The sequence below is a fragment of the Vigna radiata genome, chromosome 11 (assembly GCF_000741045.1).
Source record: "Vigna radiata var. radiata cultivar VC1973A chromosome 11, Vradiata_ver6, whole genome shotgun sequence".
Lineage (NCBI taxonomy): Eukaryota > Viridiplantae > Streptophyta > Magnoliopsida > Fabales > Fabaceae > Vigna > Vigna radiata.
Window position 1 is genome coordinate 12,529,149 of NC_028361.1, and position 24,064 is coordinate 12,553,212.

A 24,064-nucleotide genomic window follows, 5' to 3' on the forward strand; every position below is an offset into this window, starting at 1 on the left:
ACAAGGAAACACACCAATCTTCAAAAGATTGATAATCCTGATCTCATAGTAGACACCTCAACGTGTAGATAGATCAGTCTCTCAATGCACAACAATCTTGCTCTTCAAGAAATCACAAGAGATGAACACCACAATCTTCTTCTTTGATTCTTGGAGCATTCTCCTCTTTCTATAACACAACACTAATATGAAAGATATCACAATTAATGTTAGATTCACCAAAGTTGTTACAAAAATCAAACTCGCATCAATTTATAGTTTTTCTTAATTCTGACGCACTTTAGTCGACTTAATTACTAATGCAGTCGAATATAACAATACAATTATGGTAGTTAGCAGTAGTCAATGCAATTAATTGGATTCACAATTAGTGTAGTCGATTTACATTTAATGCTTGATTAACCAAATTAAAAATATGACCGTTAGACAGTTTATGTCAAGCATTAACAGAATTTCAAAACATAACAGACTTAGTCAAATGCAGTTCACATATAGTCGACTATGTAACAATCTAAAACATAGTTTTGAAAAACTTTCTCTTTGAAAAATCTCACAGCACATTTTGAAAAAGCCTGTGCAAAGATACGAGTTTTAATCAACTCACTCCATAATAAAGTTGACTTAAAAGTATTGTTTTGTCACACAATTAAAGTTCAACAAAAGTGCATGTGGTTTTTATTGTGATTATCGATTTTTCTAACAATGTATTATGTAACGATTTTTAAAGTGAGATAACTGTGTTTTATATGCAGGTATTCAATTGAAATGTTTTAAAATTTTGACCACTCAATAGAACATAAAAAATTAATAGGAACTTGAATGTTTCTAAATGATGTTAATTAAACCTATAATTTTTTGTGACCCAACAAATTTCATAGTTATTAACATATGAAAACAATTAAATAAGATAACAAGAGAAGATAATAATCATGTCACTTAATTTATAAAAGAAACTAAATAATAATTTTGAGTATTTAATGTACTAAAATAATTTAATGGAAAATTAAGTGAAAATACCTAAATTTATATATAATAAAAAACTTAAAACATAATTAAACCTTAAAATTATAATATTAGCTATAAATTTGGTATTTACTAATGAAGAAGGTGATTATAAAATGGTGATAAATTATATCTATGAAGAAACCGTTCATTCTTATTTTTGCTCCATTAGGAATAATTAAAGTATATTAAACTTAAATATTTCATTTTTATTTTTATTCTATTAAACTTTGTGTGTAATGATAAATATTGATGTACTTTGAACTGTCAACCTATCAAATGCTTAACTTTGAATTAAAATATATGTTAGTCTTTGTAAAATGATGAATGAATTTTTGTTTTATTCCTTTTATGCTATTAAAGTGGAATAATAAATAATACATTATTATTAATTAATTATGTTCTTATTTTATGTTCTAATAAAATGTCTATTTTAATTTTTGGGACAAAAATTGACCTTTTGTAGTTGTTTGATTTTAGTTTGTGATCCATATTGACTAAATTGATTTATACACAAACAACATGTGGACTATATTCATATTTTAAGAACTGAGTTAAATTGTCGACGAATTACAAATTAAATAAATATGTAGATACTTTAGTTCAATTCATGTTTTGGATCTATCCACTTCGTCATACGCAAAACAAATTAAATAAATATATGTAGATACTTTAGTTTAGTTCAGTTCATGTTTTGGATTTGTCCACTTCGTCATACGCAATTTCGCACTCTCAGCCTGAAATTTTTAACCCACGAGGACATTAACACAATTGAAGAGAAAGAAAAAAAAATACACTAAGATTGAAGAATAGCCAGAATGTTACCTCCTTTTCCCAGTCGCACCGAAGGGTAATGATGCTCAATATTAATGTCTGAGTAGCTGTACCACCAAAAATCATCCCAGCCCAAATTCCCTTTGTTCAAGCAAATGGTGTAAGAATCATTGGTTAATTCATGTGAAATAACTACATAAATGTCTAAAAGAGGGTGACATGAAACATACCATAACTCCTAGTTTGAAGACCCACCCCATCAAAATTCCAAGAGGCAAACCAATAATATAGTAGCAACCCAAGTTTATGTATGCAACATATGATTGCCAACCTGATCCTACAGCCACTCCTGCTCAAAATAATCCAAAAAAGGAATAAATAGAGATACAATTTTGCAGTATTCATATATAAAATGTGAAAGCTACATTGAACATTGATGTGATACCTGATAGAACTGGTTGAACACTGTTGAGCAAAATTGTAAAGGCTAATAGAAGAGAAAGGTTGTTTACTTCGTCAAGAACAGATTTGCTATTAGAGAATATGTAGCCGATTTTATCATGCAATATCAAAATCAACATAGAGAAGAAGAGTCCTATAATAACAGATGTCACCACAGATACTATAGTAGCAAACTTGGCTCCTTTTCCATTCCCTGCTCCAAGCTCGTTTGCAACTCTCACTCTGCAAATTGCATACGAACTAATAAAATTACTAATTGCATTTCTACACTTTTTTTAGCTTTTGGTCACCATGTAATGGTTTTTAGGTTGTTGTTTGCTTCATTATATCTCATTTTCCTCCTTATCTTTCTCTTATAAGTTTAAATGTTTTCTTTATGTTTAATTATGCCAAAAGAGGCATCCCTTGAATCAATTTATGATGCAGAAATCAAGATGGTCTGAGAGTTTATTAAGTAACAGTTAAATACATTAATATGTAAATACAATTTTTGTTCCATAAGATATCATTTTCTTATAATTTCTCAAATTTAAACGGATTACTTCCTTAATCCTGAATTCAAAATAGCTCATTACCTTTTGTAGTCTGTCATAATAGTCTCTGGTAAAATTAATTAAGAAAAAGTTAGAATAAAATTGAAATATTAGATTAAAAAAATTTGATAAAATTAACGGACAAATTAGTTGGAATTTTTAAAATAAAAAAATAAGGGTTTGATTAATTATTGAATCAAATATTAATATTAGGTAACTACATACTATTAATATTTATCTTTTAATTTAATTTAACTTTTCTATAATATAAAATGTTGTATATAAATTAATTTTCAAACAATTTGATTTATCAATAAATATAGCTATAATAAAGTGAGTTGTGAAATTTTTAACAAAATATCTGTTAATAACACCCTCTAATAAGATTGTAAAAGCCATCTGTAGATAAATTTGTCTATAAAAGTGAAAAAAATTGAAATAAAATTTTGTAATTCAAAAGATGCAATCTATTCCTCACTTCTTATCCATTCTATGAATGGAATTATATATATTAACAATTTTTTAACATTAAATTATATGTTATTATTTTATTAATTTATTTATTTAAAACAATCACAAACTGTATTATAAAAAAAGTTGTTAAAAAAATGGTTAAAATAACATTATCCTATGAATTTTATTCATCCCATCCCAAGAATTGGTTTTCCTCGAATCAAACATTCCTAACCTTGACTCTTGCTAAAAATTTGTGTTCTCAAATTCGTATTTTCCTAAACCCTTCTTCTCATTCAAAAACTCCTTAGCATAAGATGCATTAACTTCTCCTAAAGATTATTAGACATTTGCCATTAAGGTTAACATTCTGATGTAATGTTTTTTAATTTTAAGTTAATATGAATTTGTAAAAGTAGACATTTTTTTACACATTATTAAGATTCTATCATAACTTTGAGAATTTTATATTGTGCAATTAACTAAATGTTTCCTTGTAATATAAATGTTGGTTTGGTTGTCCGATTAGTTGTGATATAAATGCTGGTTTGATTATAATATAATATAGGTTCAGATTTCTTGGGTAGAGAATAAAACCACGTTGACTACAAAATAACCTTAAATAACTGATAAATAATATCAATAAATACCCATCAATAATTGGTAAGGAAATTTATCAATAAATACCCATCAATAATTGGTAAGGAAAACTTAACACCGAAATATGTGCTTTGGTAATTATCAACCAAAATGTTTTTGTCAGTACATTTTTAACACATTCGATAAAAATACCAACAAATAATGTTTAACGAATTTATACACTTACCAACAAATTCATAATCATTATTGATAATAATATCACTGAATACTGAATATTTATCAATAAAATTTACCAACAAACACTTTTTCAATGAAGTTTTCAGTATTGATAATTCATGAATAATTTGACTCTACTAAAAGAAATTTCTTTATCAACGAAATGTGATCGTTGATAAATATGGTTTTTTTTATAATGAATGGAAATGAAAAAGAATATTAAATATAATTTGTTATATTTATGATTTTAAAATATTTTAATAATTAAAATAAGTGTATAATTGATTATGTAGGAAACAGATAAACATAATTGTTATTGTTAGATTTTTAATTCAAAATTTTGTATACCTCGTTCTTTTATTCCTTCATTTTCACTTGCTTACTTTGTATATATGATATGATAATGTTGTGGTGTATCATTCAACCTGTGTGCAACAGGATGGTCCAGCCTCTATATGGAGCAATCAGAAGACAGAAGCAGAGATAGTGACAATTATCAGCTTTTAGGACCATGTCCAATATCTAACATTAAAAATGCTGAAAGTGAGAAAGAAACAAGAAGAAAAGGACAATATTTTGACAACACTTGGGACACTTGTCATTATTTTATTAATTTATTTGAATTTATGTTTAAAAAATATTTAAAACGGACCAATCACAAGTTACTATATATATGTTGTCAAAAAAAGTATTGTTAAAAAAAGTTTTTTCAGAATAAATAGATTAAAAAAAAGTAAGCAATGAACTAGCGAGGAATCCATCCAAACACTCATACTACGTGCTCTCAATTTACTAAATTCCAGAGACATCCAAATCTGTAGAAGAGATTCCCCCTTCAACAACACCTTGACAAAAGGAAACATAGCCTCTGAATAATGGACAAGTCTGGCCTTACTACTTTTACCAAACTATATTTTCCTGTGGCTACCATTGTTTTCTTTTCCCTAACTATCTTTCATTCATATTAATAATTGGTGCTGAATGGTGATTGATCAGAAAAGGATCGTCATTTCATCACTATTTGCACCATTTCACCATAAAAAACTCTCTATCTCCAAAGAAATTTAGTCATAATTAATATTTTAAAACCCATTATTATTTTATTTATAGATATGTGTTATTCTATTGTTATTCTTACTTAAGTTGTGTTTTTTTTTTTTTTGGTTTTCATAGAGGTATTGACGGTCGTGCTGAGATAATATATATTACCCTGTTGCAGCAAGGAATGCCAGAGGAATCATCATCTCCAAGGTATTGATGGTCATACTGCCAAAAACAGAGCACATAATTGGCGTAAGGTAAAAATCTTTAAATGAACAAACACTAGAAATATCAGCTTTTTTACAAAATTAAAAACTAGAAGGCATTGATCAACACTGATAGGCGTTTATATTTACTAATAAAATGAAATTACCATATGGATAAAGCATCGACAGCAATCTCTGCATTCTCAAGGTTCCCGGTCATCACAACCAGAACTTTGTAATACCAACTCTCCAAGCTGCGGAAACAAAGTTCAAAAATTGCACCACAAACATTGACAAGAACAAAAGTTGAAGCAGAGAGAGAGAGTACCAGAGCATGACTCCAGAAGCAGCAGAGAGTTTGACAAACTCCCAAAGCCCAGAGAAAGCTTCAACTGAAAAACCAGCCCAAGTTTGAGGGCATCCACCCCAAACACTGTACCCAAAGAGCCCCAACGTGAACACCCACCACGAGATGTTAATGGTGACAGCAGCGCCAATAACTCCGAACTCCAACTTCAACACGAACAACCAGATCACAAACACATGCACCAAGAGCGCCACCAGAGACACCCACGCAATAGGCGCAGTCTTCAGCTGGCACTGCAAGAACCTCTGCAGAGGAAACTGAAATGCAAACGCGAAGTGCACCGGTATCAACCACATCGACACCGTACCGGTTAACTCCGCCAGATCATCGGGCTGCCCCAACAGCTTCAACACCGGCGAGGCAAATAAGTACAGAGGCAAAAGCAAGATACAGCAAATGAAAAGGACGATCCACGAACGCTGCAAGTAAACGCCTAACATGTAGTACTTTTTTGCTCCAAAGGCTTGCCCACATAGCGTTTCCAAGGCACTTGCCATGCCCAACTAGTTAAATCATAAAACAAACACAAATCACTGTCTCAATCGCTCTTCAACCTTAACACTTCCTTATACTCATACTAGTTTACTTCGTTTCCAGCTTATGATCATGTTTTGTAATTTTGTGTGTGTGTTTCTACTTAACGTAAATCTTTATTAAAGAACAACATTGAAAACAGTTAAATAAGTTGTGTCTAATGAATTTTGTGCTAAATAAGTTGAATTCTGTCGTAAGTTTTGGTTTAAGCAATTTACGATACTGTTTTCTAATCAGAATTTCAATTTTAATTGTGTATCTATATATTTAGAGTAAACCTTTCGTGAAAATTTATGGAGTTGAAACTTGATACTGATACATACCAAGAGGCCAAAGTCGAAGCCAACAACGACATTATGGGCAATGGAGATGGCGGCGAGTTCGAGGTCACCTAGACGGCCAGCGAAGGCTTGAGTGATGACTAACATGGAATAGGATGCAATACGGCTAAAAATTGAAGGGCCTACTATGTGCCAAAGCTTCTTCGACTCGATCCAAAACCTTGGTAACAGTTTTTGGTCAAGTTCATCTCTTTCATCTGTCAGAGAGTGATGTTCCAGAAGTGGAAGATTTGCTTCTCTTAATGGTGAATCCTCTTTGCTTGGCATAGCTAGGTAGCAATATGTGTTGGTGGAAAAAGTGTAAAGGTTCTGGAGATTCTGAAAAGTGAAAAGCCGAAACTGAAAGGAAAATGAAGAAGGAAAGGTGGAGGAGTAACGACAGGTTCAAAAAGTTCGAGGCTTTAGAAGAGAACCTGTTTTTTCTTTTATATATATATATATATATATATATATATATATATATATATATATATATATATATATACTAAGACAAATAAAAATAGTTATAGGTGACTTTTTTTTAAGTTCTTTGAGTTATGCAAATTATATCTTTTTTAGCATAAATTGATGTTTCAATATTATGTAATATTTGTTCAATGCTGTGAAATAAATACTTTAAGAAAAAAAAAAATTAATGCTCGCAATCACGTTTTAAGAAATAAATACTTTTACGAAAAAAATTAATATTAGTTACTATTTGTTTATTGAATAGATGAAGATAAGTATGAAATAGAAATATTTAACTAAAAAACATGAACGGTCTGAGAAAATTTAATAGCATGGTTTGGTTTTGCTTTATCAATTTTGAAGATATGAAGAAAAGGAAAGAGGAAACTTGGATATTTAAAAACTATATCTAATACTATTATTGAAATAAATAGATATATTTTCCAGAGTTTACAAAATTCATATGAAATTTCTTTTACTATGAATAAATTTTCTTTCTTTTGCAATTACTCTTTTGCATATGTTTTCAAAATTGACTTAGATGTTTAGAGTGTAGAGAGAATGGTTCTTTCATTTCCAAAACATAATAATACAACATATGAAAAACAAAAATGTTTGTTTAACACCTTTTTTTTTTTTTTACACAAATTTGGCACCCGCGACTTGGTGTGTGTATGTTGGTTCTTTTGGTTGAAGGAAAATGCATATTTTAAAATGTTGATGAGGGTAATTTTGGAAAACCCAATATATGAAATTTGATTTTGGCGGTTTCATTTTCACTTTCGCATCGTCATTCTTCTTCACTTTCCCGTCTTCTCTCTTCTCTGTCGTCTCTCCCAAAGTTTGGAATAGGAATCACCTCATTTCTCCGAAACGAAGATTGCTCCCAAATGCCTCATCTCGAATCGCCATTGTTGAGTTCACGTTTTCTGTCGCTTCATCTCATCTCTTTTGGCATTTTGGCATCATTTTGGCGTTGTTTTCATTGACCCCCTTCTCGGTTGTCTTGGTAAGTAAAAGATGTGGAACCCTACTTTACTTTGGAGCATTTTTTGTTTTTATGTTTTGTGAACCCTAATCGTCTTCTCCACTATTGATTTTTTGTATGAAATAAGTACAGTTGCAATTACGTCCTAAAACCCAATTTTTGGTATTATATATAGTTGCTTATTTTTTGTAAGTAATAATAATGTTTTTGTAATGTTTTGTAGTGGCGGGTTCGAATCTCTCTGGATTCATCAACCATTGTTCAAATGAATGACTTACTGAGAGATGTCCATGTAGATCGAATTGGGATGACATCATTTCGTTGAATGTGGGTTGAATGTTTCGCGTATTATATTTGACAAAATGTTAAGGAGTAAGATAATGGTGTATTTAATAGACAGTTAAACACTTGATAATCACATATAAATAACCAATTACATTTTAAGGAACTCAATAATAGTCAAAAAACACTGTTATTCAACTGTGGTCCCCTACGTTTTCACTGGTGGCTCCTTCAGTTCAACAAGATGTCCAAAAACCATTTTAGACACGCGTAATCGTTTACAGCCCCCTTGTAAACGATTACAAGGCACATTTTTACACTAGAGCTAGCAGAACTTCACTTGACTCAATAATCTCACCATGGGTGGTCCCCTCCTCCATCATGGGGGACCCAAAACATTAAGTTCAAGGCACTCCTCACTCAAGAACATCAAATTACAATTAAAACCACTAGACTTGGGTCAAAACACATTGCTATTCAGCTGTGGTCCCCTACGTTTTCACTGGTGGCTCCTTTAGTTCAACAAGATGTCCAAAAACCATTTTAGACACGCATAATCATTTACAGCCCCCTTGTAAACGATTACAAAGCACGTTTTTACACCAGAGCTAGCATAACTTCACTCGACTCAATAATCTCAACATGGGTGGTCCCCCCCTTCATCATGGGGGACCCAAAACATTAAGTTCAAGGCATTCCTCACTCAAGAACATCAAATTACAATTAAAACCACTGGACTTGGGTCAAAACACACTGCTATTCAGCTATGGTCCCCTACGTTCTCACTGGTGGCTCCTTCTGTTGAACAAGATGTCCAAAAACCATTTTAGACACGCGTAATCGTTTGCAGCTCCCTTGTAAACGATTACAAGGCACATTTTTACACCAGAACTAGCAGAACTTCACTTGACTCAATAATGTCACCATGGGTGGTCCGCCTTCCATTATGGGGGACCCAAAACATTAAGTTCAAGCCAATCCTCACTCAAGAACATCAAATTACAATTTAAAGGACTGGACTTGGGTGAAAACACACTGTTATTCAGCTGTGGTCCCCTACGTTATCATTGATGGCTCCTTCAGTTGAACAGGTTGTCCAAAATCTAGTTTAAACTCGCATAATCGTTTACAGCCCCCTTGTAAACGATTACAAGGCACATTTTTACAGCAGACATAGCATAACTACAACTATGGTCCCCTATGTTTTCACTTGTGGCTCCTTCAATTCAACAGGTTGTCCATAATCTAAGTTAGACTCGCGTAATCGTTTACAGCCCCGTCGTAAACGATTACAATGCACAATTTAGCACCATCATCTTCACCAATTCAACTAAATTCATCAAATCACAAACATTTCTTCATTCTTGTCTCACAAACATTATCACTTGAAAATCAAAATATAAAGCACTTCAATAACATACGGAATAAAATTGCAATTATCAATTACATAAATAGATGGAACCAAGCATGCATGTTCTATATATTGAACGAAATAGGTTTAATTACAACGTCTTGTTCTTGTCCTATTCAAAACCTTATACAATAATCAGTCATTTTTCTTACTATATTTCCGGTGTATGGTGTCCTAAGTGCTTGGCTCTTATAACGCCTTCTTGATCCAATCCTCACATACGTCTTCAAATGTGATTGATTGTTGGACAGTCCACCCGATGCATTTAGCGACATTCCATCTTGTTTGGTCTTGCACATTCCACTCAGTTCGTTGCTCAACATACCACCCGGTGCTCAAAGAAAACAACTCAAATGTAAACACCAAAGCAAATAACCAAAAAACCAAAAGGAGTCGAAGAAACGACAAGAAACCCAATACCCAAACGAAAAACGCAATACCCAAACGACAACATCCACGGAATGCCACATGAAATGAAAAGCCCAATACCCAAACCTACAAGAAAATGGTCTAAGAAAGCATTTACCTTGCTCCAACGAAGCTGCTATCCGGAATTTCCCATTTCGAACAAGGACAACGACTACAAACTGCGAGAACGGACAACCATAAACTAAAACGCAGGGAGAACAATAACGCACAGAGAGAATGAAATGTGAGACAGAACGTAATGAAACACGACAAGGACATAATTGGAACGAAATATATTTGAAACCCCCATAAGTTTTCACTACCAGATTTTATGAATTAAAAAAAAAATTGGACAAATGGGAAGCTGACAACTGGCGTTGTCAAATTTGTGTTAAAAAAGGGTGTCAAAATAACGGGACCTATGAAAAAGTCTAAAAACAGATGTCATTTGACAAAGGGTCGAAAATTGATATAGTGAAAAAAATGTACCCAATTTTATGCTAATTTAGTCATAGTCATGATTTACTTTTAGTCTTCGGTTAATCTATTTAACACTAAATTCATTAAATCATTTAACACAAAGGTATGTTTGATATGATTACAAGTTAAATAGTAATTGAGAAATTAAGTTGAGAAACTAAATATTTGGTAAATTAATTATTAAATATACAAAATTATATAAAATGTATAAGGTTAAATAATTTTTTTAATTTTAATATTAAATTGTGTGAACCCATGTAATTAGTTTTTTAATTAACTTTTTACATTTCTTTTGTATAACAACACATCTAATCTTTTTAAAACTTAACAGGATTATGGATGTAATTCATAATATCAAGAATGATTATTAAATATGTAGTGAAAGCCATGTCTATGAAAAGGACAATGTAAACGAGAAGAAGGTTGAAAAGATGGATCAAGCACAAAACACACTAACAAAATAGTATCTTGATAAAAGAAAAGGAAGAAGAATACAATTGTTTGCATTCTGAAAGGGAGAATGATTATATAAGAAAAGGAAAGGAAAAGCAGAAAATAAATAGAAAAACATTGGCAAACAAGTAAACCACAAACAGAGGAGCGGTGTTGCTGAGTTATGTAGTCGAGTTGTGTGTCGAGCTTGTCAGACTGTGTTGCCAAGCTTTTCGGACTGTCCGACCGAGCTGTGCCGGATTATGCTACCGAGTTGTACTAAGCTTGCTAAGCTATGAAAATTCTATCACTCTCCTTAAGTTGGGAGTAGATGTTAGTCATTCCCAACTTGGAATGAAGGTGTTTGAAAGGAGTAGGAGCAAGAGTAAAAGGTTTGGTAAAAAGGTTTGCAGCTTGCTAAGTAGTTGAAATGGGTAAAAGCTTTAGGAGATCATTGTTGATCTTGTCCCTTACGATGTGAGAATCTATTTTGATGTGTTTTGTGCATTCATGAAACACCTAGTTGGGGATGATTTGGATAGTTGGGTGATTGTCACAATAAACTATAACAGGTTAAATGATTAGTATACGAAGATCCTAGAGAACATAAATGAGACATTGTAGTTCACAACTGACGGAGGCTAGAGCATGATATTTCTACATCAAATGAACTTTGATAAACAATTTGCTGCTTTTTGGGTTTCCAAGAAAATATTGAGTTTTCGAGGTAAACCGAGTAAATCGTGTTGAATTTTCGAGAGTTGGGGCAAGTGGCTTATTTAGAGTCTTTATATGCTTTGAGTTGACTAATATTGTTGCTTTAGAGAAAAATACCATTGTCAGGGGCTCCCTTTAGATATCTAAGAATGCGGTTTGAAACCTGTTGATGTATGGTGGTAATAGATGAGACAAATTAACTGAGATTCTTGACAGAGAAGGTTATCTATAGTTTGGTATTGGTGAAATAAATTATATGTCTGATGAGTATGCGACAAGAGGAGGAATCTTCATCATTGAGGAGATCTCCTTCACTAGTTAAGCAAGAGGAGTGTGTCGTGGGAGTAGACATAGGGGCACAATGTAGCATTCCAACCTTGCTAAAGCGGTCGAAAGTGTACTTGCGCTGAATAAGATGAATTCCTGATTTGTGAAAGTCATTTTTCTGACTTCCACCAAACGTCCTTCCATCTAACTCCTCTCGGAGATTTCCGAAGTCATTTTTCTGACTTCACCCGAACAACTTGAGGCAGGAGTCATTTTTCTAGCTTCCTGCATTAAACAGAGATTTATGAAAGTCATTTTTCTGACTTCCACCGAAAGCCTTTATTCTACAAAGCATAACATAATATCACAAACACCTACTCTCATTCAATTTATCAGATAAATATTACAACATTCAACTAAAATAAAATTTTAAGTGGGATATGTTCCAAGTTTTCGGGATTGGTTTCCCGTCCAAATACTCTAACCGATACGTCCCGTTGTTCAATCTTTCTCGTATTTTGAAATGCCCCTCCCAATTTGCTGCTAGTTTCCCCTGGGTTGCTTCCTTTCGAGCCTCTGCCGCTTTTTGCCATACAAGATCTCCCTCCAACAGCTGCCTAGGTCGAACCTTTGCATTATACCGGCGGGCAACTAACCTCTTTTGTGCCTCCGCCCGAACAATTGCCACCTCCCTTCTTTCTTGCAAGACATCCAGGTTACTCCTCAATCCTTCATCATTCACAGTCAGATTGTCCAGACGTCTTCGCAAGGTTGCTTCTCCCACCTTGACCGTTAACATGGCATTTGTCCCATAGGTTAAGTTGAACGGTGATTCTCCCGTTGTGCCATGTGGAGAACAACGATACCCCCATAGTACTTGAGGTAATTCATCCACCCATGCTCCTTTTGCTTCTCCCAACCTTTTCTTTAGTTCCTGGACAATGATTTTATTCATTGCTTCAGCTTGGCCGTTCGTTTGCGGATGTTCTGCCGAGCTTGTAACGGCCGTAATTCCCAATTCTCTATAAAAAGCAACGAGTTTCTTTTCTATAAATGGCCGGCCATTATCAATGATGATCACCTTGGGTAAATCGAACCTGCAGGCTATCTTCCATACGAACTTCTGAACCTGAACGGCTGAAATTTTAGTTAATGGTTCAGCTTCCACCCACTTAGTGAAATAATCAACAGCCACGAGCATGAACTTCATATGTGATCTACCAGTCGGGAATGGTCCAACAATATCCATTCCCCACTGGGCAAACGGCCACGGGGATACAATATTGTGCAATTCGGTGGTTGGTCCACGGAAAAAATTTCCATACTTTTGGCAGGCCTTACACTAAGAGTTGCTCCTTCGTCTTGCTCCCTAATCAGCCAGATAATCTCGTCTTTCCAGCCTTTCTGCCTGTGGAGCTAGCCACATTAAAGCATTCAATCGTTGGTTTTGTTAGAACTTGCCTTACTACCGAGGACAAGCCCCCCTTTTCATTACCACTAGCCAACTTGGACAACACATCCGTTCGGCTATTTTCCGATTGGGGAACATGCTTCAATTTGAAAGTCTTGATGCTTCTAATTGCTTTGCCTTATGAAAATATTGCAAAAGATGATTATCCTTAATTTGGAAACTACCATTCATTTGCCCCTCCACCAACTGAGAATCAGTTCGACATTCTAAGGATTCTTCCCCTAAATCTCGTACCAACTCGATCTCGGCCAACAAAGCTTCGTACTCAGCCTGGTTATTACTCACCTTAAACTTGAAGATTAGCGATTGTTCAACCAATATATCGTTCGGGCCTTCTAGGACAACCCCCGCTCCTCCACCCTGTTTGTTGGACGATCCGTCCACAAAAAGCTACCAGGAAAACATCTCCCATTCTCTTGTTGGTAACTCGACTACAAAGTCTGCAAGATGTTGGCCACGTACCGATCCCTTCGGTTCATACGTAACCCGAACTCCGAAAGCTCTACCGACCACCCTATCGTTCTTCCTGCTAGATCGGGCTTCCACATGATTTTGGCTATGGGGTAATCAGTGCGAACTACCACTTGATGTCCCTGAAAGTAAGGTCTGAGACGCCGAGCGACATAGAGCAAAGAGAGTGCCACCTTCTCTAATTGCTGATATCGAACCTTCGCATCCTTAAGGATCCTACTAACAAAGTAAATCAACTTGAACTGAGGAGTTTCTTGTACCAACACTACACTGATAGCCTCATCAGATGTTGTTAAGAAAATTTGCAACTCATGGCCTATTTCTGGTCGACCCATGACAGGAGGCTGTGTAAGGATCGCTTTTACCTCCTTAAAAGCTTCCTCGCTTTGCTCATCCCAACACTTTTGTGTCGTCCTCTTCATCGTCTTCAAGATCGGCTTTATACGCTCGGCTAGATGAGTGATGAATCTGGACAACGACGTTAAGCGCCCTATTAACCTTTGGACCTCTTTTACCGTTTGGGGACTCCTCATGTCCAACACTGCTTTACACTTATTGGGATTCGCTTCAATACCCCGAGCAGTTAACATAAAGCCTAAAAATTTCCCCGCCTGAACCCCAAAGGTACACTTGGACGGATTAAGCGCATATCAAATTTCCTCACCTGTCCAAACACCTCCTCCAGATCCTTCAAATGCTCCTCTAAAGACCGGCTCCTTATGACCATGTCGTCCATATATACCTCCATACACCTGCCGATCTGCTGCTGGAAGACTTTATCTATCAACCTCTGATATGTAGTCCCTGCATTCTTCAAGCCGAATGGCATGACCTCATAACAATAAGTTGCCCGTTCGGTTATAAAAGTTGTTTTCTCGCTATTCAGACGATACATGGGGATCTGATTATACCACGAATACGCGTCCAAGAAATTGAGCACTTCGTATCCTGATACCCCATTTACCAATGAGTCGATGCTCGACAACGGGTATGTCCTTTGGACAGACTTTGTTCAGACCCGTAAAGTCTGTGCACATCCTCCATTTGCCATTGGACTTCTTCACCATTACCACATTTTCCAACCAAGTGGTATAGTTTATCTCCCTTATGAAGCCTACCTCTATCAGTTCGGACATCCCTTAATATAGACAATTTATGGGAAATCACGTTAGGGTGAATTCTGGGCATATTTGCTGCTGTCCATGCAAATAAGTCTTTATTCCTGATCAACAACTGCCCGACCTGTGCCACCTGATCTCCCCCCAAACTTTGACCCAACTTCGTTACCCGATCTTCCCCCTCCAAGGGGAAAGGTTGGACCTCCCCCATCGGTTCTACTCGATCCTCCGTGCTTTCCCTAGGGTCCAATTCGGCCATTACCACCTCCGAATGAGTTTCTTGTTTTCTGGCCATAAAAGGCTTTACCTTTAAGCCAACTACATAACATTCCTGGGCAATCTTCTGATCTGCCCTAACCGCCTATACCCTCACATCATCTGAAGGATACTTTAGCGTTAAATGTGGGGTAGATACTATTGCCCCAAATGCATTCAAACATGGCCGACCAAGTAGCACATTGTATGAAGTGTCAGCTTCTACCAGCAAAAACCGCACCTTAAGCTCCTTAGCATTTCTCTCCGTCCCCAAACTCATGCTCAGATCTGCATAACCGCGTGTATCCACCCGTTCTCCAACAAATGCCAATATCTGTTCGTGGAAAGGCATGATCAGATCATCCTGTATATCCATTTACTGAAATGTCTTCCAATACAAAATGTTCGCTGAACTTCCCTGATCTACCAAAACCTTGCCCACGCTATACCGGGCAATTATAGCCGTTATTACCATAGGATCGTCCTGGTTAGGATCGGGTGCATGAAAATCCTTGTCTGAGAAAGTTATTAGCAGCATGGATTTGCGTGCAACCTCAGCTCGATTGACACTATGCAAGTTTCTTAAGTGCTGTTTTCGCGATGCAGAGGATGGTCCTCCACCAGCGAATCCTCCAAAAATCGTGTTTATAACCCCTCTCAATGGTCTTTCCTCACTCTTGCCCCTATCACGCCACTCGGTTGTGGGCGGATTTCCCCGATTTTGGTTATTTCCCCGAGGGGGATGATTTCCACATTGTACGAATTCTATCAAGTGACTCGCCTGAACCAAGCTTTCTAACTTATCTTTTAAAGTAATGCAATCTTCAGTAGTGTGCCCTAAATTTTGGTGATACCGATAGTGCTTGCTCTCGTCAGCCCCTCGAGGTGTCAGCGATCGGGTCACAGTTAATAAATCAGCCCTTACCCTCACCCTTGGAGCGTTTAGCGGGAAACGATACTTGGACTTACCCATTTTATATTACTTGATAACGATCTGGTACACTTGCCAGGGACTTAACAACTGCTCTCATGACATTCGCAGTAAAGGGATGAAGACCCTCAGCTTGATCTGGTTGTTCAATATTTACTCGATCATCACCTGGGGGCAGGTTTTGTGCTTCAGACTCCTGATGTTCTTCCCCAGGGCCATTTTGGTCATTCAAGCTTACTTTTCCACCCTGCCCATTTCTGCCTCCGACCCTCCCGTTTCCTCTTTCTCGCCCATCTCTACCCTCACCTCGCCCATTTCTGCCTCCGCCCCGTCCATTTCTGCCTCCCCCTCGTCCATTGAGTCTAGAGTCACCAACCATTTTCCTCGTCCCATCTTCCTAAGATGCATGATTGCTTTCCTCTCCGTTCTCTGAGTGGAGGGTAGCAACATTTACCGATTGTGCTGATTGCCCACCCGCTCAACCCTCAAAGCCGCTATCTCAACCCTCATATCCTGCATTTGTCTCTGCATCTCTTGAAGTAACTGCAAGTGCAACTCTCCAGCCATTGTGATCGTTCTCAGGTTGTTCTCACTTTCGTGCCCCACGGTGGGCGCCAAATGTTTCAGTATGTAGGGTCTGAAACTGAGCGGTCCTGACTCTTTTTTGTCTCCCGATCAGTTAACTCGTACTCCTAAGAGATCTTCACAGATACCGAACGGTGGTGACCTGCAAAGAAACACTCCGACGCTCAAGTCAGCTCGGTCACTAGGAGATTAAGTGAGTGTAAATGGATCAAAAATGAAATACCTGGTCATTGATTCCATATTTATAAACCTCATGCTCATAATTAACATTAATTACCGGAAAATGTTGTATCTTCTGTTTCCTTTTTCATGATATTCGCCCATTAAAGCCAATAAATGCCCTTTAACACTGCCTTTAATACTCCCTCTCGCCTTCGACTTCGGCCGGTCGGCCCTGATCTTGCCTTTCTCTCCTTCATCTCGACCGATCGGTCATCTTTCTACACTACAGTTTCCTACAAACCTTTTTTCTATCTTTAATCAAACGCAAAAGTAGTTAACATGATCTTAAGAATTTAACAAAACCATTTCATAACTTTAAGGGTGATGAAGATTAAATAAAATTTAAAAAAATCTAAAATCATATTTCTACATCTTATAAAGAATTCAAAAAGTATTTAAGTATAATTCATAAAGAAATAATCAATATGATATTATTATTTAATTATGTTTTTGTTTTTTGTTTTAATAAAATGTCTATTTTAATTTCTGGAACAAAAATTGACCTTTTGTTCTTGTTTTCTTTTAGTTTACAATCCATATTGAATTAGTGAGTGGAATGTTTTCACTAAATTGATTTATATACACACAACATGTGGACTATATTCATATTTTAAGAACTGAATTAAATTGTCGACAAATTACAAATTAAATAAATATGCGGATACTTTAGTTTAGTTCATGTTTTGGATCTGCCCACTTCGTCATACGCAATTTCGCACTCTCAGCCTGAAATTTTTAACCCACAAAATACATCTATTAAGATTAGATAATTCAAAGTGAGGACCATTAACACAATTAAAGAGAAAGAAAAAAAAATACACTAAGATTGAAGAATAGCCAGAATGTTACCTCCTTTTCCCAGTCGCACCGAAGGGTAATGATGCTCAATATTAATGTCTGAGTAGCTGTACCACCAAAAATCATCCCAGCCCAAATTCCCTTTGTTCAAGCAAATGGTGTAAGAATCATTGGTTAATTCATGTGAAATAACTACATAAATGTCTAAAAGAGGGTGACATGAAACATACCATAACTCCTAGTTTGAAGACCCACCCCATCAAAATTCCAAGAGGCAAACCAATAATATAGTAGCAACCCAAGTTTATGTATGCAACATATGATTGCCAACCTGACCCTACAGCCACTCCTGCTCAAAATCATCCAAAAAGGGAATAAATAGAGATACAATTTTGTAGTATTTATATATAAAATGTGAAAGGTACAATGAACATTGATGTGATACCTGAGAGAACTGGTTGAACACTGTTGAGCAAAATTGTGAAGGCTAATAGAAGAGAAAGGTTGTTTACTTCGTCAAGAACAGGTTTGCTATTAGAGAATATATAGCCGATTTTATCATGCAATATCAAAATCAATATAGAGAAAAAGAATCCTATAATAACAGATGTCACCACAGATATTATAGTAGCAAACTTGGCTCCTTTTCCATTCCGTGCTCCAAGCTCGTTTGCAACTCTCACTCTGCAAATTGCATGCGAACTAATAAAATTACTAATTGCATTTCTGTACTTTTAGCTTTTGGTCACCGTGTAATGGTTTAGGTTGTTGTTTGCTTCATTATATCTCATTTTCTTCCTTATCTTTCTCTTATAAGCTTAAATGTTTTCTTTATGTTTAATTATGCCAAAAGAGGCATCCCTTGAATTAATTTATAATGCAGAAATCAAGATGGTATGAAAGTTTATTAAGAAACAGTTAAATACATTAAAATGTAAATATAATTTTTGTTCCATACGATATCATTTTCTTATATTTCTCAAATTTTAACAGATTACTTCCGTAATCCTGAATTCAAAATAGCTCATTACCTTGGGAACTATTGCATAATAGTCTCTGGTAAAATTAACTAAGAAAAAGTTAGAATAAAATTGAAAACTTAGATTAAAAACATTTGATAAAATTAACGGACAAATTAGTTGTAATTTTTAAAATAAAAAAATAAGGGTTTGATTAATTATTGAATCAAATATTAATATTAGGTAACTATATACTATTAATATTTATCTTTTAATTTAATTTAACTTTTCTATAATCTAAAATGTTTTATATAAATTAAATTTCAATAATTTTCTTTGTAAAACCTTATTATTATTATTATTATTATTTAAATTAGCTTTTATATTGTTGATAAAAATAATATTTTATTAAAAATATTAAATAATTATGTTAGATATATTATATTTAGTTTATATTTATTTTTTATCTTTAGTTAATTTGTTATTATTTCTTATTTGTATCTTGGACTTAACCCATATTTATTTTATTATAAATAGAGGACCATATGTGTATATTCAACACAAGCGAAATTTATTCCAAATATAGTTTTTCACTATATTCAACATGGTATCTGAGTCAGGTTCTTTTGAGGAAAAAGTTTTTAGTTCCTCTACCACTACATACGCCTATTTATCATTGCCATTATCGAAGTTTCTTAGTTTCAATTGATGATCACATGTTTTTATCGTCTCGGTTAGATGACCACCATGTCATTAACAACGCTTTCATCGGAGCTCTTACGCGCTCTCAACGCCTTTTGAAGTTATGGATTTTCTCCCTTTTCTGTCGTGCATGGTGGCATGTCCAGTGGTAATTCAGAGCGTCGAGGTCGCATTCATCGTGTGTGTTGTTGCACGTCCCGTCTCCTCTCAAGAAGCTATTGAGAGCATCGATGTTGTTTTTTTTCCTTTTTCAGGTGCCTTGACTGAATAATTTTTTATTTTTATAGTTTCTCTCTCCTATTCATCCATGGCTTCTTCCATTGACCTCTCTTTTGTCACCATTACATTTGACCCGTCCGCTTTTTTTTTCCCATGGAAAAGATGGTTTTGTTAGTTTATTCATCGTTGTGGTGGCTCTCCAACAATTACCTCTTTATCCACTGATGACATTCCTCAAGGGCGATTTGCAAGAAGAGATTTACATGGAGCAACCTCTCATATTTATTGCTCAGGGAAGTTTTTTGTATTGGTATTTCGTCTTGGTATTTCGTCTTCTATGTCATCTTGCGAATCATTATCAATTTGGTCTCACTCAAGTGTAGAAACGGATATTTTCACTAAGTCTTTATGAATTATATTAGTAACAATCTTGGTACATATGATTTGTATGCACCAGCTTGAGGGGGAGTGTAAGATATATTATATTTAGTTTATATTTATCTTTTATCTTTAGTTAACTTGTTATTATTTCTTATTTTATTTTGGGCTTAAAGCATATTTCTTCTATTTTAAATAGAGGACCCTATGTATATATTCAACACAAAGGAAATTTATCCCAAATATAGTTTTTCACTATATTCAACGAATTAAAAAATTATTAACACTAACTCAATAGTTCAAAAAAAGTTTAACAATAAAATAATATTCCAAAAAGATTTAGACATTAGCACTTTTTTTTATTATATTTTTAGTCAATAATTTTTTAACTAAAATTGCATATAATATTCATGGTAAATTTTATGTCAATTTTATTCCTACAATTTGTGAACGAATTTAGAATGTATTCCACATAGTGGTATGTTAATGTCCAACATTAATGGAAAAATGTTGTTTAACGTCAGCTCATAGACGTCTATTAGCGCTTTACCGATGTTTTATGATGACTGGTGGCATTACTGTAAATAAGATGGTAACCTAGACGTCGGCTTCAAGATAATGAGACGTCTATTATGTAGTACACATCAGCTCTGTCGTAAGCCGACGTCCAATGTAATGAGGTAGGCGAGAAGACAAACTTCTCCTGCGCATTTGACGTCGGTTGTGATGGGGGTCGACGTCTACTTGACTGTAATTAATGTTGATCACCTGATTCCTAGGCGATTAGACGTCAGGTAGTTAAAAACCGACGTCTATGGCCTGTCCGAAAGGCGGGAAGACAAAAATTTTTGCAAAATAGACGTCGCATTTTTGGGTGCGCGACGTCTATGTGCCTGTAATTAATTATGTGCATCAAACTCTGAGGCACTTCGACGTCCGACAGCAAAAACCCGATGTCTATATTATCATAGATGTCGGCGGCCCCTTCATAACTGTCGTCTACGTCCCTGACAGGAAATGAAACGTCAATCGGTTCAGCGCCCTAGACATCGGCTCCCTTGGTGGCCGACGTCTAATGGGCATTCAAAAAGTCAGTTTGATGTTATCCTGGACGTCGAATTAGTTAGATTACCAATGTCTAGGTGACTATAGACGTCGGTCTCTAGAGCAACCGACACCCCATTTCATGTTAAATAAACCGCAAACCCTTCGCGGAATTGTAGTTTCTGATATCATCGTCTTCCTCCTCTCCTTTTTCTCTCTTGCGGCTCCTCTCCTTTTTCTCTCTTGCGGCATTGCATTATTGTTTCTGATAACATTATGCAACGTCTTCCTCCTCTCTTTTTTCTCTCTTGCGGCATTGCATCCCAGGTGCATTTTTTTTTATGGTTACCGTTTAAACATTATTCAGTCTTTCATCGATTATCTTCTGGCTCAAGTGATTAAAATTTGTTTTCCTTGTATTGTGTTTTAGTGCAGTTTTGTTCCTCTCTTGGGGTAACGCAGTACCACATTCTTCCTTTGCTAGCTGCCTCCCAGTAAAAGCGGCATCTTTTGGATTTCTCGTGGCGTTTCGATCCAAAAACGACCCTGGGTTGTTGCCTAGTTATCGTTTCACCGTAATTTTTCCCTCTTGCGGTTGAAAATGGAACTAAGCAAAGACCCAGGTTCGGTTTTGGGTTGAAATGCCATGAGAAATTCAAGAGAGGCAAGCTTTTTTTCGAGGAAACTAGCAAAAAAAGAATGTGCTATTGGGTTGTCCAAAGACAGGAACAAAACTGCACTAAAACACAACGTCTATATTAGACGTCGGTTAATGCATACACCGACATCTAATAGTGAAATTAGACGGCTGTCAGTGGCATGTTCGAAGTCTTTATGTGCTCTTAGACGTCGGATATTGCAACATCTGACATCTATATATTGCCTTTAGCTGTCGGATTACGCTTGCACTGACATGTAGTGACGTCTGACATGGAACTAACTGATGCCTGTTTAGACGTCTGTTGTGTAGGATGTGCGACGTCCCATTGACGTCGGTTGTGAATTAGACGTTAAAAGTCCAAAATAGCCGACGTTAAATAGCATTTTTCCACTAGTGGTTGTTTGTCATATTATAATTTGTATAACCTCGTTGATAGATTCATTCACACAATATACACAATATGAGAATGAATTGGTATGAAATATATGATAAAAACAAAATAAAAGTTGATTGAAAGTTTAAAAACTAAAAACATAATTAATTATTAATATTATTATTATTTTAAGATGAGATATAATAAATTATACATTTTATATAAATGTAAATTATTTTAAAACATTGATAAGAAGTAAATATTGAAATAAATTTAAAATATTAAAAATCATCTTGTTAACAACCAAAATAATTTTATTAAATAATTATTCTAAACAATTTAGATGACATTTGTAAAAGGAAAAAATTCTTTTAACAATCTTTTTTAACAATTTTTTGACAACACGTATGTAGTAGTTTGTAATTGGTCCGTTTTAAATATTTTTCTAAACATATTTAAATAGACCAATAAAATAATGACACGTATTCTATTGTCAAAAAGTTATTAAAAAAAGTTATTAAAATATTATGATCTTTTGTAAAAGTAGCATGGTCTACATTTGACTAACAATTGTATGACAAGTTCTTAATGAAACAATGTTTTTAGCCTCTCCTTGCTTCATTCATCCATCTCAAGCCGAAGAATTTATTCATGAAGATAAAGTTTGTTTGGTTCTAATTGAAGTACGAAAATTAATAATAGAATCTAGAAATACTAAATTTACTGACAAAAGATTATTGAGAAATTAAACTATGTCTGACAAATAATATTAATAGAAATATCTATAATAGGTAAGGAAACTTAGCAACAAAATACGTGCTTTGATAATTATCAACAAAGTGTTTTCGTTAATACATTTCAACACATTCGTTAAAAATACCAAAAAATATATTGTCGGTAAATTTTAATGGATTTATATTATTATCAACAAATTTATTCTCATTGATAATACCAACCAGTATTAAATATTTATCAGTAAAATTTATTTATAATCACTTTTGTTAATGGATTTTTTATTATTAATAATTCATCAAAAATTTAACTTTACTGAAAAGATTTCTTTATATGTTTTTTTCTTTTATAATCTAAATCAATGGACATGAAAAAAATTAAATAAAATTTGTTATATTCATGATGTTTAAATTTTTTAATAATTAAAACAAGTGTATAAACATAATTGTTATTTTTACATTTTTAATTCAAAATTTTTTATAACTCTTTCTTTTATTCCTTCATTTTCACTTGCTTACTTTCTATCCCGAGTTTTTCCGGTATGATATGACAATGTTGTGGTCTATCATTCAACCTGTTTGCAACAGGATGGTCCAGCGCAATGAGAAGACAGAAGCAGAGATTGTGACAATTATCAGCTTTTAGGACCATATCAAATATCTAATATTAAAAATTCTGAGAGTGAGAAAGAAACAAGAAGAAAATAGATTAAAAAAAGTAAGCAATGAACTCGCGAGGAATTCTTGTCAACACTCCTTCATACTCGTGCTCTCCGAAAAATGTTCTTTTCAAATATACATAATAATAAAATAGTATCTTATAGTCTATTATAAAAAAATTATTATCATCAGAAATAATATCATAATATTATTAGCATTTTTTTCCTTTTCCTAATTATCTTTCATTCATATTAATAATTGGTGGTTTAAGGTGATCGGTGAAAAAAAAATTGTTAAAAGAAATTGTTATCATAGTAAAAAATGCTATCATGACATTATTTTCATTGTTTTTTTTTTTTTTTAAATATCTTTCATTCATATTAATAATTGATGGTGAATAGTGATTAATGAGAAAAGGACTGTGATGTGAACGGTGATTGATGAGAAAAGGACTGTCATCTGTATTTGCACCATTTCAACAACACATTTAATATTTATTTAATATAAGATAAACTAAAATATTAT

At 34.5% G+C, this 24,064-nt stretch overlaps 2 protein-coding genes across 2 annotated transcripts in view; both read right to left on the minus strand.

Annotated features, from left to right (window-relative positions):
* Window positions 1–1,556: 1,556 nt before the first annotated feature.
* On the minus strand, window positions 1,557–6,913 carry LOC106777869 (protein DETOXIFICATION 27-like). Its single transcript, XM_014665680.2, has 8 exons — window positions 6,512–6,913; window positions 5,616–6,157; window positions 5,455–5,541; window positions 5,250–5,306; window positions 2,222–2,460; window positions 2,007–2,125; window positions 1,828–1,917; window positions 1,557–1,739 (listed from the first exon to the last, which is right to left on the minus strand). The coding sequence occupies exons 1-8, from the start codon at window positions 6,794–6,796 to the stop codon at window positions 1,680–1,682; spliced, it is 1,479 nt and encodes a 492-aa protein (XP_014521166.1). The 5' UTR covers window positions 6,797–6,913; the 3' UTR covers window positions 1,557–1,679.
* Window positions 6,914–17,577: 10,664 nt separating this feature from the next.
* LOC106777868 (protein DETOXIFICATION 27-like) overlaps window positions 17,578–24,064 on the minus strand; it is an 8,875-nt gene continuing 2,388 nt past the window's right edge. Inside the window, exons 5-8 of the mRNA XM_014665679.2 lie at window positions 18,258–18,496; window positions 18,043–18,161; window positions 17,864–17,953; window positions 17,578–17,740 (exon numbers count right to left, since the gene is read on the minus strand). Coding sequence (XP_014521165.1) covers window positions 17,681–17,740; window positions 17,864–17,953; window positions 18,043–18,161; window positions 18,258–18,496 — 508 coding nt within the window. The 3' untranslated portion in view covers window positions 17,578–17,680. The remainder of the gene's footprint in view (window positions 17,741–17,863; window positions 17,954–18,042; window positions 18,162–18,257; window positions 18,497–24,064) is intronic.